The sequence below is a fragment of the Leptodactylus fuscus genome, chromosome 10 (assembly GCF_031893055.1).
Source record: "Leptodactylus fuscus isolate aLepFus1 chromosome 10, aLepFus1.hap2, whole genome shotgun sequence".
Taxonomy (NCBI): domain Eukaryota; kingdom Metazoa; phylum Chordata; class Amphibia; order Anura; family Leptodactylidae; genus Leptodactylus; species Leptodactylus fuscus.
The window spans coordinates 20,522,099-20,539,493 of NC_134274.1; the positions used below are offsets into that span (position 1 = coordinate 20,522,099).

Here is a 17,395-nt window from a genome sequence, read left to right on the forward strand (position 1 = left end):
CTACCGATTAAATGGTTTGTCTATTGTTTGTCTGGGTTGTGTTTGTATGTCCTGTTCTTTATGGTTTTTTTCACTTGTATCTCTGTTGTTTAGCAGCTTTCACTGTTATTTTCTCCCTCATTGTTGGAATCTTTGCCTTGTTTCAGCTCTGGTGAAGCCTAAAATAAGATAATCCTTTAATAGTCTCACGGTGGGGAAATTTCAGAAGTCCCAGGATTGGATTGTAGGAGACCTAGGTCTTTAGGGTTTCCATTGAGCCTCAGTCCTGTGCTAGTGAAGTTTGTTTTGTTGCTTTTTGTGGAGTTATTCATAGCTTCTGGTCTGGATCTCAACGGTAACCCATGCTGTTTGTAGGAGGATTATTCTTTGTCCCAATTGCATTTTGAGACAGGTGCGACAAGGGAATATCAGACTGTCCAGATGATGTGTAATTTTGTATTTGGTGGAAGGAGAGGACTCTGATAGGAGGAGTGTGGGGTTTTTTTGCCAAAATGGAGGTAATCATGTCCCTTATCTGGGAGTGTTACAAGAGGAGGAATAGTTTGCGAAACTTTTCTTTAAATTTGGACTGTGCTACTCCTACTGTGACCCTCTTTTTGAAGAAGCGATTTTCATGTATTGTAGTTACCTAGCTGGTGTCCTGAGTCATTGCTGCTTTACCATCAGGGCTGTTTCAAGTTTTCGGTTTGGGCTGAAGAGGCAATTTTTGGACAACACCATCTCCAGCAGGTTTGTGTTTTGGGTGTGGAGTGTGTGAGACTTTGTTGCGGGTGAGGGAGGTTTTGCAGCTATGTTTTTGTGAGAAGGGGAACTGATTGTTTGTGAAATCAAAGTTAGTAATGTGTGGAATGAGTGTTTTAAATGGCACCACAGAAGGTGGGTGGAGGTGGTGGGGCTAAGTGAAGACTGATTTGTGTGATTTTGTGGCTTAGGGGGGGGTTGATGTTAATGTAGGATTGTATGAATGTAGAGATCTGTTAGTCGAGGTAAACGCAAATTGTGAAGTTTCTGTGGGCCCAGTTTCAGTAAGTGTATTGTTGGTTTGTATGTTAAATGTGTGTTGATTTCAGTATGGAAAGGTTTTCTTGTATAGTGTTAGTTTAGAATGTGTAAGTACTTACTTGGTAGTCTTGTGTTGGATTTGATTTGTTCGAAGAAGGGTTTCTGGTGTCCTTTTTGTCCTTGTCCGTCCAAAGTCTGGCCTAAGTCTGGCCTCACACTTTCAAAGTTGCACTTTACACTGTTGCACTGACCAAGGTCTGCACTGACCTTAGGGCTTGCATTTAGACTTACCCACCCCATTAGGATAATCACAAAAAGGTGAGAAACGGGAGGGCCAAAACATACAGGAAAAGCCAAAAACAAGGAAAGGAAGGTCCAACACCCATAAAGGCACAACACTTCTAACTTCATATATTCCTTACACATTCAAAACAAACAGCAATAGTAGGAGTAGCAACATTTTTCAGAAAGAAAAACCGAACTACATTACACCGATCAGGCTCAATCCATAATAAACCTGTCTTGTGTGTGGCTACAGCTCAAGAAATATTTTCAGCAAGCAAATGCACCCCAAACACAAAACTACAGTGTCTGACTTCACTTGACTTGCCAATTTTGCTTTTCTGCTTCATAAAGAGAAATCATGATATAAAACATACAGTACCACATTAGGAGATGTACAAACAAAACACATTACAAATGCTTGGCCTCTACTCACAATTACACTGACCCATTGAGACTCTTCTCTCCATATTCAAACAAGGAGCTTTTCACCTGACTATAAGGTACTTGCTTACTGACTTTTTGTTGGCTCATTTACACTTACATCTAAATCCAAATAGGAGTCCAAGTAAGTCTTGATGAGGATTTTCTTTTCATTTCAATATTACACTTCATTCACATTGTGCAAAATGGTCAGGAATTTGGGGAGGAATTTCAGCACTGGAAAAAAAAAACAAAAAAACTTAACTTACCATTAACTTCAACAGGATCCTTTTTGTACAAGCACAAATTCCACACCAAATTCCTCACCATCTTCCACTATGTGAATGGACCCTTACCAAACCACTTACTCATTACCTTACAATCACTTCTAACTGCAAAACCAAGCAACCAGTCATTCACATTCAGGTCATCTCCTGCCACATACATCAAAAAGTTAATCAGGATCAAGGAACAACTTCACAATTATCTACATCTTGGTAACACATTTCTGCATGTGGATAACAAAATCTAAATTTAGTTGGTTCATCCACACGTCTTATCCTGCACATTTCTCTCTTAGCAAAGCAGATACTACTAAGTTATACCACACTAACTACAACTAGCAAACAACAGTTTGCTACCAATCAAATCAGTTCCAACAACATCATAAGGCCCAAAGAATCAGAAAAATCCACCAACATCTCCTACCCATTACCTTACACAGATCCAGAAAAATGCAAACAAAGAAAATTACTAAACAAACAACTTGGTATCAAATGACCCAGATTATATTACAAATGAACAGTTAGTTACACAATCCAAAGAAACTACCACCCATTGCCTTACTTTATTTAAGCCCCAGATCACAGGCTCACTATAGTCAACACACTTGACAAGGGTAACACAAAGTCATTCCCTTCTTTAATAAAGACAGGACATAGAAGTGAATTCCATCAGCCACAGCAGCCATCTTCATTGAATATATGCATGTAAATAAATAGCCTTCTAAAATACCAACATATCCAACTCCCATAACCATAAACTGTAGAGCCACAACCTAGCACTATTCCCATTATAATAACCCTGCCACTAACCGACAGAGGAGGTCCTCAAAGCCCCAAAAGTTCCAGTCGCAACAACAACCACCAACATATCTGATTGATAGCACCATTACAGCTTACTTACCCCCAGCCATTGTACTAGCTCAGGGGCACTCCTATGGTACTCATCCTCACTTCTAATCCAAACCTGTCCACTTTTCCAAATGACCTATGCAATCCAGCCCTCCCATCCAATCCCAACCAGTTTCCTAACCACCAGCTTTGAGGACCCATCCCCACCACAGCCATTGTGACAAACAACCAATAACACAACAAAAGAAGAAACCGGATTTTCCCTGACTGGCAGGAATTTTCCCACCTCACACTTACATACCCCCTTAATACCATCCCCTCCTCCTCCCATACTCTAACAGCCATATTTAACCCCTTCCTATCCATTTCCTAGCACATTCCTGGCACTCCCCCCCCCCCCCCCCCCCATCATGAGGCCTACCTCCCAGGCTGCATCTTAAGTTCACCCTTTCTATTAGTTAAGATTTTCCATGACAAAGAAACACAACAGGGCACAACAAATAAAACAGTTTATGGGACCCTCCTTACTCTTAGATTACTAATATACCAAAAGGTCAAGAACACAACAACTTATACTAGGGTCACTACAACACCCCACACCTCAAAAATAGCACCTACCCACAGACACAGAAACTCCATGAACTACAATGGGGCTACTGAGGATCCACAGCTTCCAAACTTAAAAACAACAAAAGTTCACCAGCCACAACTTTGGAGTCCACACATTTTCCATGGTTTCAGTGATGGAGGCTGAAGCACAGAGGGAAACCCAGCCTTACCCATCACTGACTATTTGAGATTCATTTGGCTTGTAAGTCACTCGTACAGGGTAATGGCCGATACTGCTGAAGTTACCTCAAGTTGCTTGGACATACATATGGTAGCTGGGGAGAAAATCCTCAATAAAATAGATTGACAGTTCTGCTACACCCAATCCTTCTCTTTAGATATTGAAATTCACAAAAATCACTAACATGGTTCCTAACAAAGTAGATACTCTCAACAACCTTGATATTATTGGATACTTTGCCTATAGGACTCCTGGCCAGCTGAACCTACACAGTATTTCACCTCTGAAGAGTTTTTTTTTTATTTTTTTTTATTTTTTTTTTTAAAGCTGATGGCAACCAAAGCATTGAAGCTCATCATGACAAAAGCCAAGCTGCCCTCATAATCTCCCGCTTCAATTGGTAGGAGTCCATGGAGAAGGATGTTACAGTAAAACACTCACACCCCCTCCAGTCCAGCCTAAACTGTGCTGCTCACTTAATACACCTCAGCCCCGGTCCTTCATCAGCCACTCCTCTCACTAGTTACTCATTGCCCAGTGAATGGAGTTCAAAATACTAACACTGACATACAACCTGTCCCATCATATATCTCCAACCTAATCTTCTGCTACCTGCCCAAAGGCAACCTCAGATCCTCAAAACACCTCCTACTCCTCTCTGCTCTCATCCACTCTTCACATAACAGTCTCAAAAATTTGGCCCAGCCATCCCCCATACTCTGGAACTCCTTACCAAGACACATAAGACTGATCCTCACAATCACAGGCTTCAAGAAGGCCCTGAAGACTCCCCTATTCAGGAAGACCTACAACCCCCAATAACACTATTGCCACCACATCACGACCTGAATAGTCTTCCCTCACAGATTGTAAGCCCTTGTGGGCAGGGCCCTCTATCACACTGTGCCAGTCACTCATCAATACTATTATATTGGTTTTGGATACCATATGTAAACTCTCAAATGTCAAGCACCATGGTGCTATATAAACAATAATAATAATAATAATAATAATACACTAGATACAACCAGCTCACATTGACCTTGTGGCACTTTTTTGTCTTTTCTATAGAAATCCTATTTTGTGTGCATCTCATTTCTCCACTTTAGAAGACCACAGATTGACAGAGGCTCGGACATCCCACATATACCAAGAAAATCAGTCAGAAGAAGTGGAAAATAGTGATATTTATTTAGTGTATACAGCAGTTTATTACAATTGAAAAAACCTATATAAAAAGGACACAAATGGTGCTTTATATGTTACCGCTATACATGGACAGTTTGAAACGTATTGCACTTTCAATAAAATACTACTTTACTTTTTGGTCTTTGGTTTTTCCATCTGCTTTGTTACAAAACTTCACTTAAATGCGTTAATATAGGTGAAGATAAAGCAGAAGACACACCTGAGGAGGACTTGGGAAAAGTACTTAGCAAAAAACCACAAGTCACGACCCCGTGAACCTTCTCTAACCTTGGTTTTAGGTCGCATCCATTTATTTTAGTTAGCAGACAAGTGAACAAGGTTACATCTATTAAGAAGGTCTTGCAGCATCCAGGCCCGTGTTGGGGGCCAAACACTGATCTCAGGCGTCTTCTGCTGAAGTTTGGGATGGTCTATAAATTGGGTCTCACAATCTTCATGGAGATGTAGCCCTGGAATATAATTAGTGAAAATTATAAAGGTGCAAATATAGAATACAGTCACAGTGACCATCATAGCAAAAATACACCAACACCCGTTATATAAAAGAACAGGATACTCCAAACCAAATCAAGGGGGAAAAAAAACCAGTCAATTTTTGGGGAAATTGAAACACCAGATAGACATATACTATAACATAGGACATGGGGATATGTCAAAATAGAATGGTTTGGCCATCATAGATTGCAACTTGACTCAAACATTTAGTCCAAGCGTGACTTACCGGCAAAGAATACAAAAACACTCCGATGAACAGCAGCAACAGGACCAAGATGATGAACCCAATGAAGTACCATTTGAATCTGCGCCACACAATGAATTTCATTGTTTTGCAGGGGTTTGTGAACCAAAGGAAAGAGGTTTCTGGTCGGCTGCATTTGGAAAGAAACAATATTAATCACGCGAACAAAAAAAAGAACTTGGTACTTTCCGTCGAGCAAAATAATGAAACTCAAATTAATAATTAACCCTGCGAGGAAGAAAAAGGACAAATGTCAGCTGTCAAACGGGAATACAGATGAAGAAACAGAGGGACGGAGAAAGGCTAGGAACCGAGAGAGGCGCAGAAATGTGTTAGTAAACCAGAAGTGGGTTCGGGAGAAGTCTAGCAGCAGATCCGAATGCAAAGCACGTTACTTTAGGAAGAAGAAAAAGCTCTCACTTTGGTGGGTCTAACTTGGGGTTCATGTTGGGTTCATCCCGTCCCTTGCCAGCTGGCCTTTCTTCTGCCTCCTTCTCGTTTAGCACTTCCAGCGTCAACTCGATTTTTCCCTTTTGGCAAATGAAAACAGGTTCGTGACATCTCGCTAAACATTGTGTTCTGCTTGTTTAGAGAAAATAATGCATTTTAGCTTTTAAGTAAAGATCTCCTTTGGAGGCTCCTGGAGGTCAATGTGTGTGTGAGCGGCCGTGGCCGGGATAATGGTAACAATAACCCGCGTCGATTACACGTCAGATTACTCAAATTGTTCTCCTCAATCCTTTAGGATAGACAGACATGGATAAACAACCGAGCTCTGGTGGGACATGGTATGTATATACTGTATAAACTGATGTGGAATTGGACTAAGCCGCAAAGGCATATCACTCACATCTACACTAATGAAATAGGAAAATTAAAATCTAAATTTGCTTCTCTAATAAAAAAAACCGATAGGACTGGAGAATGCAAAATTTTTTATAAGAAATTTATCTCAAACTTTAGATAAAACGATTTATTTTTCAAGGTAGAAATATTTGACACTAGGTTCGCACCTGTGTCCAGGTTTCCATAAGAGGGGTCCACTTGGAGACCCCCAAAACAAAATCCTAATCCACTTTAAAAAAAAAAAAGTTACCCGCAGACCACATAGACTATAATGGAGTATTATAATCTGAAAAGGAAAAAAAAAAAAACTTGGACAATTAAGACAGATCTACTGTTCAGTTCTCAGACATCCTCAGAAGACAAAAATAGAGTAACCAATCTTACTGCCAAGATATGTTTGCCATCCTTTTCGGCATAGCACGGCCACCACCCCCTCATAGACTTCTGTTCAAAAAGAGACGCCGTCTTGAGAGGATGAGCGGGATCGGTCATATCCAAGGTGCATTTTTGTGAGGTTTTGGATGGTATTATCGTGCGATGTAAATCAAGTTCAACAAAACCTGCAATGAAACAGCAAATTAGGTTATTTCAACCTTAAGATTGGATCCATGCTTTATATTATAGGCTGCTATAATTTTAGGGGCTTACCCACTAATATGCAGGTGTAGCAGAGTTATCGCATCATGGTACACAACAAAAACCATTACACTCATTACACAAATTCTGGACAATGAATGCATTCTTTTATTGTAATACCCCGCTGCAGCAGCTTAACCGATAGCTAGTGGTTCAGGTTAACTCTGCTACATCAATACTTGTACGATCACAGATGCCCTTCTACAAAAACCTCCACCTCTTCTTTGTCCTTTCTCTCTTGATCATTGCAACTTAACGTTTTCATACTTGGCTACTCTATAGGGAAATGCTCAATGTATTGCTGACTGGCCCAACAAAGGATAGGAGGGTCAAAGCGTTGACATGATCATGGGTTCCAACCACACCAAAGTCAAAAGAAATGATTTACCGTTTATTACAATGAACATCTCAGCTGGTATTTTATGGTCAAGAACTTAAAAATGGATGTGGCAAACTAAAGAACCAGGGGTGTAACATTCATGGTGGCAGGGAGTGCAACCACAATCAGACACAGCAAGGTACAGGGCCCGGGGTAAGCTGCAGATGGCCAAGGCCCTGGACCACTATGACAGCAGTCAGGGAAGGCCTAGTTCCCCAACCACTATACATATTGTAATTGAAACAGGGCCCCAGCATGTCAATGGGCCTCTTTTCAATAGATACTAGCCAGGGGAGGTGACTGAAAATAATAGACACATATACTCACCTCTCTGGCGATCTTCCGTCATAAAAGTTTGCACCTGGGACCACAAGACACTTGTTATGCCATTGTAAAAATAAACTTTTTCTACCTATTCAGAATTAATACTGGGGGTTCACCAATTCAGGACCCTCATCCTTCAGCTAAACTACAGTATAGAAGAGCGCTGTTACACGCCTGAATTATACAGCCAAACAATCCATTTGAAAGGGGGTAGTGTAATACTTAGGTTCTCCCGCGGTGGCGCTGCAGAAAAACTGAACACCTATTGCTAGCTTTTCCCACAGAATAAAGCTGAAAGGTCCAACAAGGAGACACGTTGTGATCTTTCTGGTCAAGAGAAGCTTGTCTTAGTAGGACAACCATTTGACAAAAAGAGTTTGACCAACATTCACACGACCAATAATGAAAACTGGTTGTTTTTCCAATGATCCCTCATACATTTGAGTGTATTGAGGGAACAATGAGAAAAGACAAAAATAGGTCCTTAAATAAGTTTAAAAAAAAAAAAAAAAAAAAAAAAAGAAACATCACAGTATTGGTCATGTGTGTGGCCCCTATTCACATGCACCGAATTTTACCTAAAATATAGTGTATTTTTATTAAACAAACACGTTTTTGGAGGCCGTCCTAAAGAAGAAATAAACACAGTAACATGTCTATAGATAGAGAATTATGTGAAATAAAAACATATTGTATGTACAACATTTGTTTTGGTCATTGAGTGTCTCCATTTACCCCAAACCCACGACCACGTCCCTCAGCTGTCCCAACCCTTTTAATTGATATCCTTTTTGATTGATATCAATCTGCACCGCTTTGTGGTGGGCCAGGTCAAACATCGACATACTCACAGGTTACTGTTGAAATAATCATTTTGGTAAAAGCTTTCTATGACTCAGTGCTACACTAGTAAAAGTGTCTGCTCTAATTTACAGCCTTTCCCCGGGGAACCTGGGCCGCCCTTATAGAAGCGTGTACAACATATGGTTGGCCATACGTGTATTTTAGCGGAGCAAATGATCAGGATCAAGGCCAGTGGTGTCTCGCTAATGGGAACCGCAAGCCTCACCTGGTTGGCTGGTGACAAATTAAAAGCAGACGTAGATCTCCATAAAAATTGAAAGAAGTCTTTTGTTTCATGAATAAGAAATGAGGATGAAGAAGATGACGTCTAGAAACCTTCTCGCCGTGCCTGATTGAAGCCTCAATTATAAGAAGTTGGTCAATGAGGGCTACTATTTATATTATGTATTAAAGGTAACATTTAGTATTAATAAGACACTGGCTACACAACAAAACTCTTGGACCACCGATGATTGCTCGGTTGCCCTTCAACTAAATTGCGACCCATAGCCACTTCTAGTTGCAAAAAAGACATAAAAGATTTCTTGATATTTTTGTGACTAGAAGTCACCGTGTCCTCAGGGTCACAATGCGGCTTCATTGACTAGTATTCATGACAGAGTTGTAGGGCAACCTGGCCTTAAAGCTATAAATACAATCTAAGACTTTGCATAGGTTGCATTATTTTGATCTACAGGATCCAATCAAGACCTAACTAAGGGTTGGTTCATAGTTGCGCTTGTATTCCGTCCGCAAGGAGTCTGCATGGAGACACCCCCCCCCCCCAATGGAATACCAACGCTAATGCAAGCGCTGTGCAGTTAAGCACACGGAGCCCATAGACTATAATGGACTCCGTGTGCTTGCCACACACTGCCCGCACAATTCATTCGTGCGGGCAGTGCGTGTCAAGCACACAGAGACCATTATAGTCTATGGGCTCCGTGTGCTTTGCAAGCACATCACTTGCAAATGCGATTGCATTCCGGCCGGGGCGTGTCCATGCGGACTCCTTGCAGACAGAATACAAGCGCTATTGTGAACCAACCCTAAGTCAAAGCCAAGAGTGGATTCCATGGGAAAGCAGCAAAATTGGCCAAAAACAATGACAGATGCAACTGCTTACTGGCTGATCTCATTATTTAGAACAGGATCCTCACATAGCGGGCGTCATACAGATACCTCTGTAACTGTACTCTGCAGTATGTAGTTGCATCTCTCCACTTCTGATGGAAACCCTATAAGGACTTACGGTACTTATTCACAAGTCAGTGTTTTGCATCAGCCAAAAACAGAAGTGGAGACTACACGGAGATAAGTTATAATGGAAAGATCTTCACCCATTCCTGATTCTGCCTTATAAACACTGATGGAAAATAAATGATGTGTGAATAAAGCCTTAAGAAGCAGCATTGTGATTTGTGTGGCTTTCTGTCCAAGTAATGGTGTCCGAGTCATGTGGACTGGGAAACTAGACTTCACCAGTCTCCTATTCCGTTGGATGACAGGTACTTACATGTAGCCCTCAAACACACACACACACACATCCATGACCTGGAGACCCATACCTAGGTAGTCATCCAAGGAGAATTTGTCATTGTCCCAGATTTGAAGTAATAACTTTGGTGGTAGCTTAAATTCTGTTTTATCAAGGCTCCAGAAATGCTCCTGAAATTGAAAAGATGAAGATGACTTGTTACAGCCAAAGGTCCCACAAGTAACATAATGCAAAAGTCAACATGAAAAGGAAGTCAATGCAAAAGCAACAGGCAACGTTTGCTGAAGAGATTTGGTTAAGGCTCAGGTTCACGCTCGCATAGTGGTTTCTGTCATAGCACAACTCTTTCTGATGCCAGGTTAGGCAACCCTCAGCCCTCCAGTTGCTGTAAAACTATAACTCCCAGCATGCATACTTGCTCTTCTGTTCTTAAAACTCCCATGGAAGTGAATGGAGCATGCTGGGAGTTGTAGTTTCACAGCGGCTGAAGTGCCAAAGGTTGCTGACCTCTGATCTAATGGATACCTACAGCCCATGAACACCACTGTTCTAAAGACAGGTCTGGGTCTCAGAAGTTGGAGTCACATCTATCAGGCGTTTCTGGTAAGTCTTGTAGACATGCAAAGAATGTGGAAAAAAAAGTCAAGACCTCTAAAGATTCAGAGAAGAGGAAGACGAGAACATTTATCAGGCCTTGTATGCCAGTTTGGTCGGGTACAAGGCATTTAAAAAATAAATCACAATTTTGCAAATATATATTGCAACTCTTCTCTCTTATTCCACCCCCACCGCTTTTCACAAAAGGAAAGGCGTGCAAATTATGCATGAAATCTACAACAGCCATCAGCTGGGATAGATCTCAGTGCAGGCGACAGTCCCGCTAGGGGATCGGTCCTCTGGTGCAGGAGACTGATGTCAAACAGGGGTGCAGATATAGGGGGGACAGTGGTAGCAGATACTACTGAGCCCTGGACCCTAAGGGCGTCCTATGGTACCCTCTGACACACAATATATACTGCTATTCTAAATAACACAATATAGGTAGGGGCCCTATAAGAGTCTGCATCGGGCCCAGGAGCTACAAGTTACACCTGTGACGTCAAATACGTCAGACATCATAAATAGCTGCCTAAAGGAGATGACCGCGGGGATCGTAATATAGATGAAAATCCTTCCGTATCATCTACGCTTTTCTCCATTTACGCTGTAAATTGTTCTTTGGCTAGAATATGCTACTCTAGGAAAATTGGCTGCGCTGAAAGTTACTTTTAAGGAAGACTTGAAACCTGACTACGCTATCCTGGCCTCTACGGGAGTCGATGTCTACCGCACGCAGAAATCCGGTGCTTTACGCTTAACATATTTAATACAGGCACGACAATGTTTCGCGGGCCCACCTTTTTAGAAATAACACAGAGCTGTTCCGCTGGAAGATATTCAAATGGGAAAATAAATCGCCAGTTAAAGTTTCCTTCACCGTCCAGTGACCGATAGTGCACATCTGTTTTCTGCTTATTTTCTTCATTGCCAGGAATCCAACTGAAAGTAATATGCAAACATATTTGGGTTTTATGTGACCTCGATAACTGGCGCTTTTGGTACCTTCCAAAAAGTCTGCACTGATTACGAGCCCTGAGTGTGTGTAGAAAAGTGTCCAGCTCAGCCTTATTTCACATACTGAGCTTTTCAGACCAGCCATGAAATCAAGTAACAAGTAAAGGAAGCTCGAGTCTGGAGACGCAGGACTGGCGAGATCTGCCGTTGCCGCCGCTCATCTGGGGCCAATTTAGCCAAAGTAAACAGCTAACCCTGCGTTATTAAGAAATGGTTCGGGCCCCTTACCTTATCGCTAGTCAGTTTATGACAGAATATGACCTTATATAGGTAGATTACTCCCCACTCACCCACCCACCATGAATAGGAAGGCAAAAAATATTCCAGAAACAGATTTTGTTTTTCAGAGTGCAGATCGGCACTTGTTCTGCTCCGGTCTGATGTCCCAGGTCAATGCCGAGGGCAGGCAGGAGAAATGAGAGATAAAGCCATCGGTCCTTTGGCATACATATTTGTTGTCTGACGGAAGGTGATGTACTATGACGGACATATCCTGCCCATATGTTCACCCGGGGAACTAGCAAACTCATTATTAGACAGGCACATTTTAGGAAGGGGGGCTTGTACGCGTGCCCTATGTAAAAGGGTCTTAAAAGTTGCCAATGGACTTCTTCACCTTTGGCTTCTTCCATCTCTATGCTAAACAATTTGCTTGTAATTTGATTTGTAAGTAGGGTTGAGCGATCGTGTTCAGAAAAAAATCGGATTCTGATCGGCGATCGAGATAAATTCACGATCGCGATCGGAATCCCAAACACAATCTTTTTAGGTGGGATCGGTGATCATTTCCTACAATGCTTTGCTAGCTAGTCTCCCATTCATTCTAATGGGAGACTAGCTAACATCTCTAGTAGCTACTTACCTGCAGAGATGGCTGGTCCGGTGCCCGGTCTTCTCGTTCTTCTTCGCCTCGCTGTCCCCTGCCTCCCAGGTTAGGAGAGTGTGGGCAGGTTAGGAGAGTGTGGGCGGGTACTGGGTACTGGTACTGTTCCCACCCACACTCTCCTAAGCTACAAGCCCCGCCTTCCTAGCGCTTTAAACACTAACCTGGGAGGCGGGGGCAGCGAGGCAAAGAAGACCGAGAACACCGGGCACCGGACAACAAGCCATCTCTTCAGGTAAGTGGACACCAGGGGGGACTAAGTAGCCAGAGGATTAAAAAAAAATCCTATGGCTACTTAGTGATTAAAAAAAATTCACTACACAGCGTGGATTCTAACAATTAAAGTGTTCAATTGTTAGATTGCATGCTGTATAGTGAATAGAATTGCTTTTAAAATCTGATATCCAATTAGTAAAAAAATCCCATTGACTTGCATTGGGATCGGAATTGGGATCGAGATCGGGTTCGAATGAAAAATGATCGGAAATCGGATTTCAAAATCGATCCTGAAAAGTCAAGATCGGCTCAACCCTAATTGTAAGCCAATACAGTAGGTCTGAGGTATACGGTGGCACAACATTGGACCTCTGACAGCTGTCCCCCATAAAATTTCAATCACCATAATACCCTTGTCACGGAGCAAAGGTATACGTCTTCCTCCGGAAGGTCTTTTGAATCAACACGGACGCAAGAGGTCAGGAGACAACAGCAATTTATTGTAATCCACAAAGTTAGTAGCCGGTGGCGGTCACATCAACCGTAACAACAATAAGTCCACAGAAGTCAGAATCCAATGATAGCTTTGGCTCCTTGGTCCTGTAACTAAATCCTGGCTCTCTACAGAGCTGTGCACAGGCCGGCTAACACATACTAACTGCAAGCTACAACTATATACTAAACTGTTACTTCCTCTATCTGTGGGTGGGAAGGGCTGAGTCACAGATCCTTCCCCCCTCACCTATACCAAGGAGAGCAGACTCCCTGTCTCTTTTGAACAATGCACAGTCCAACATCTTCTTGGAGACACTGATCAGATTATCTCCACCCATTGTCCTCACTGGTCCTCACTAGTTAGAGGGATTTGCATACAATGTGCTAACACACTAGACCCGAATCAGCCAACTACACACTGATGTTTACAACAGGTTAGAGAATACATTCCACATGAAATATATATTACACATTGCCTATAGTATAGACTCTAACCATCCCGTGACAACCCTATTTAAATTAATATTTGGGGTACTGCTTGTTATGTCCCTATTATGACCAACATTAGTCCCATTCCAGATTAATCTATAGGAAAGCCAGTGAGATGTTCACATGAAGTCTTATATGAAGGTAAGGATCTACCCAAGAGACACCAATGTAAAGAATCCCCTGATTGTTATCAGATGGCAATAGACCTTAACTTTCCATAATGGCTCTTTGAATTAATTCTCATTTTACGGAAAAATCCCAATTTGATCCCCCTTCCCAAATACAGAAGAATAACTTACCCTTTGACGTAAATGTCGCTCATTTCTTCTCCAGTGATGCTCTTCTCATCGAGCAACACATCTTTTGTATTCCAAACAATCACACGGAGAAGATAGCTGCGCAAAACACAGATATATTATAATATAGTTATCTCTATGCAAAACGTAAGGTAAAAAATGCCCTCCGCTTATGTGAGAAACATCAGTATATCAGGGTCAATGACTCCCAGTGCAAGTAAGAAAAGCAAAGGCCTTGGAGAAATAAACTGAAATGGTAGACAAGTCGCTGGAGAAAACTGACACGTTGGTGACGTCTGTTAGATAAATGTGGCCACAGACAAGAAGATCTAGACCCACAAGGCTAAACAATATATGTTGCTTCTAGGGATGAAGGAAGAGAAAGTACTGCAACGTTATCAATACAATGCCGCGTTAAAGAATGGCCATCGGGGTCTAGTGGTGCCCACAGATGGTCATTGAGCTTTAATGGTTATCCTTCTGAATAAGATTTTAGAAGAGGACATGTTATTGGTTTTAGACAACTTACTTTTTAGCTTTGCGTGGCACAACATTGAATGGTGGTCCTGGAGGTCCCAAACTTTTGGGGAAAACATCAACCCACATTTCCAGTTTCCCCTGTACAAGTTCAATGAAAAAGTATGCTTAAGTCAATTTCAGTCTACATTTCGGGTTCAGACATTCAATGTTTCTGCGTGGTTTGTCTTAGAACGTCCTTAGGCTATCAGATGTCAGCAGTATATCTATAGGAGTCGTAGATACACACAATGAAGGGGGTGGCCACGTATATACTTGGCCCTTTCCACTGAAGACTATAGTAGTAATGGAGACTGCCAAATCAGCAACAAATAGATGGGTGGGTGACTTAGACCTAGAAATTCCCAAGGTGGTGGAGACCTCAGGGCATGTGTCCCATGTGCCCATCCTATAATCCAACCCTGCCCAAAGGCAGATCCAATAGCCAGTGAGATATCGGTCCATGCTTGGCAGGGCATGCTACCTCCTTTCAGTAGATACTAGTAATTCTTGAAAACTGAATATTTTTATAGTTCAATACACTAGCTATTTCTTCTATATAGAGCACAAACCTTGGCTTTATAGTCCCAATTAAAGGTGACTACAAACGTCTCGCTATAGATGGTTTGACCAGATTTACAAGCTAGAAAGTGAAGGCTCAATCTATGAAATGGAGGACGCATAGACGTGATGTTCGTATTGCAAGCCACGCTATGGTTTCACCACAAAATATACATACACAGCACAGGTTTCCCGACAAAGTAACGGCACTCACTTGTGAGATGTTTGGTTGGAAGGTGCTATATAATGTCCGGGTTTCAACGTGTTCTGGAACGAGACCTTGACCTCGAAGAACATAAAGAGCGAGTCTCTCGTTGGCAGGTCCGAGGTGCTCATGTATTCTCCTGTTCGCCTCTACATAAAACATTATGATAATCTGCTATTAATAAACAGGTTATTGAATTACACATGTTCTGTTCTCTGTCTGAAGTACCCTGTGAACGTGAACAGCTCAGAGTAAGGACCAGAGAAACTTTTCTTGAACCTTGCCTTCCTTGGAATTCAGCTCTAGCTCTGGGATTTTTCTAGACCGTTTTCTCAATATTTCTGGTGTATTACTGGTTTCATTTCAGGTCATTGATGCAAATATACTGATATGTGGTGCAGTAAAGCTTACCCTAATGGGTATGGCTGGCACTTCACTGTCCTGAATACACTAAACACAAAAAGGAAATAAGCAAATGTAGGCGCTCCTCTCAGTGAGCGCTCTTGGTCATAGTGGGGCGAAGCGATGGCTCACATGATAGGTCTCGGCGACAGAAATGTCAGATATATAGCGGGAATTTTCTTTCTAGGAAGTTTCTGGTAACATTTAATACATCTTAATTTTATAGTTATAACTTTTTTCTGTCTACTTCATATATCCAATAGTTGAGCAAACAATTTGAGGTAGGAAAAAAATAAATTTAACTGTTTTATATATGATGTGGGTACTGAAGTTTATGATTATGTCCCGGTGGTTAGTCCATAAAGGGACATTGTACCCATACACAGGGCATACTACAGGTATCTGTGTTAGTAAAATAACACACATAAATCATCCTGAGGACGCAAATCAGATTCTACCCATGTAGTATGGTTACCAATCCCACCAGTGATCAGGTGGTAGTGAGGCTTCATGTTATAAATAAAGGTGGTGCCATACAGAGTGGTGTTGAGGCTGTGGGGACTACAAGATTACGGATTTCACCATTTTGCAAGTTACCATACAGTTAGCAACAAGGAAAATCCAATATTGTGCCAGTGTGGTACCACCGTAAGTCAAGGAGCCAGAACTCTCTCATAACCTTGATCTCAGGAGGTTGAAGTGGTTTTTAATAGTCTTCTAATAACTTAAAGCTAAGAAGGAGAACTTGTAGGCACCTTCTTCATTACATGTATGGATTTTGGATAAACAGTAACCTAACAGTATCACAGCAATGATATACATTTCTAGAATACTGGGCACTGGACTCCATACCTTAGGTCACGTCACTCACCAAAGTCATCCAGTAAATACTCCCGGCCTGCAAACGTGACTCTGGTTCCTTTGTCGGAGTATACAGGTGGGGGAACAGCTTTTAACCTGGCGATGTTCTGTAAGATCTGAGTTGGTTTCAGCTGATCCCTCCACTGGTTTAGCCCTGTCCTGTAACATAGAGGAAACAGCATTTACTACTTTATTACATACATCTCTATTACATATGATGCATAGACATCATCCTTTGGCATATCCCCCGTTAAAGCTCTCGGTCCAAGTTGTCCGGTTTTATGGTCTTGTATTAAACTTTAGTTTCAGAAGAAACATGGACAGCCTGTCCATGCACCACATGTAGTCTGGTATTACAGGTCAGCTTCATTGATAGAAATATAGCTGATCTGCAAGACCAGAAACAACCTATGGACAAAATATTGATAATTATATTTGTGTTAAAACCTCATAGGTGCCATCTCCTTTTTGTTCCTTACAGAATTCATTTAAAATAGTCATTGTAATGCATAGCCATAATGGAAGGGGTTTTCTGGCCTTACATCTAGTAATAATGCCTTACTAACAGTGGGGGGCTGATTTATTAGGCCCCTGCACCAGTTTTCTTGGTGTAAAAACATTGAAAAACCTTAGGTTTACAATCTTCTAAATGAGGTTGTGACAAATTGTTCATGTAACGTCTTTATGCCACCCTTGGTGCTTGTTGAGAAGGGTATGATGAGAGCATGCTGTGAGTGGGCTCATCGGCCTGGC

At 41.7% G+C, this 17,395-nt stretch overlaps 1 protein-coding gene across 3 annotated transcripts in view; it reads right to left on the bottom strand.

Moving 5' to 3' along the window:
- Nucleotides 1–4,870: 4,870 nt before the first annotated feature.
- Nucleotides 4,871–17,395, bottom strand: part of MYOF (myoferlin) — a 105,421-nt gene continuing 92,896 nt past the window's right edge. For all 3 annotated transcript variants that reach the window (XM_075257659.1, XM_075257658.1, XM_075257660.1), the window contains 10 exons: nucleotides 16,653–16,801; nucleotides 15,389–15,528; nucleotides 14,627–14,715; nucleotides 14,101–14,196; nucleotides 11,502–11,643; nucleotides 10,175–10,274; nucleotides 6,809–6,984; nucleotides 5,999–6,108; nucleotides 5,561–5,708; nucleotides 4,871–5,288 (listed from right to left, as the gene is read on the bottom strand). In XM_075257659.1, the coding sequence (XP_075113760.1) occupies nucleotides 5,250–5,288; nucleotides 5,561–5,708; nucleotides 5,999–6,108; nucleotides 6,809–6,984; nucleotides 10,175–10,274; nucleotides 11,502–11,643; nucleotides 14,101–14,196; nucleotides 14,627–14,715; nucleotides 15,389–15,528; nucleotides 16,653–16,801 (1,189 nt within the window). In that variant the 3' untranslated portion in view covers nucleotides 4,871–5,249. The remainder of the gene's footprint in view (nucleotides 5,289–5,560; nucleotides 5,709–5,998; nucleotides 6,109–6,808; nucleotides 6,985–10,174; nucleotides 10,275–11,501; nucleotides 11,644–14,100; nucleotides 14,197–14,626; nucleotides 14,716–15,388; nucleotides 15,529–16,652; nucleotides 16,802–17,395) is intronic.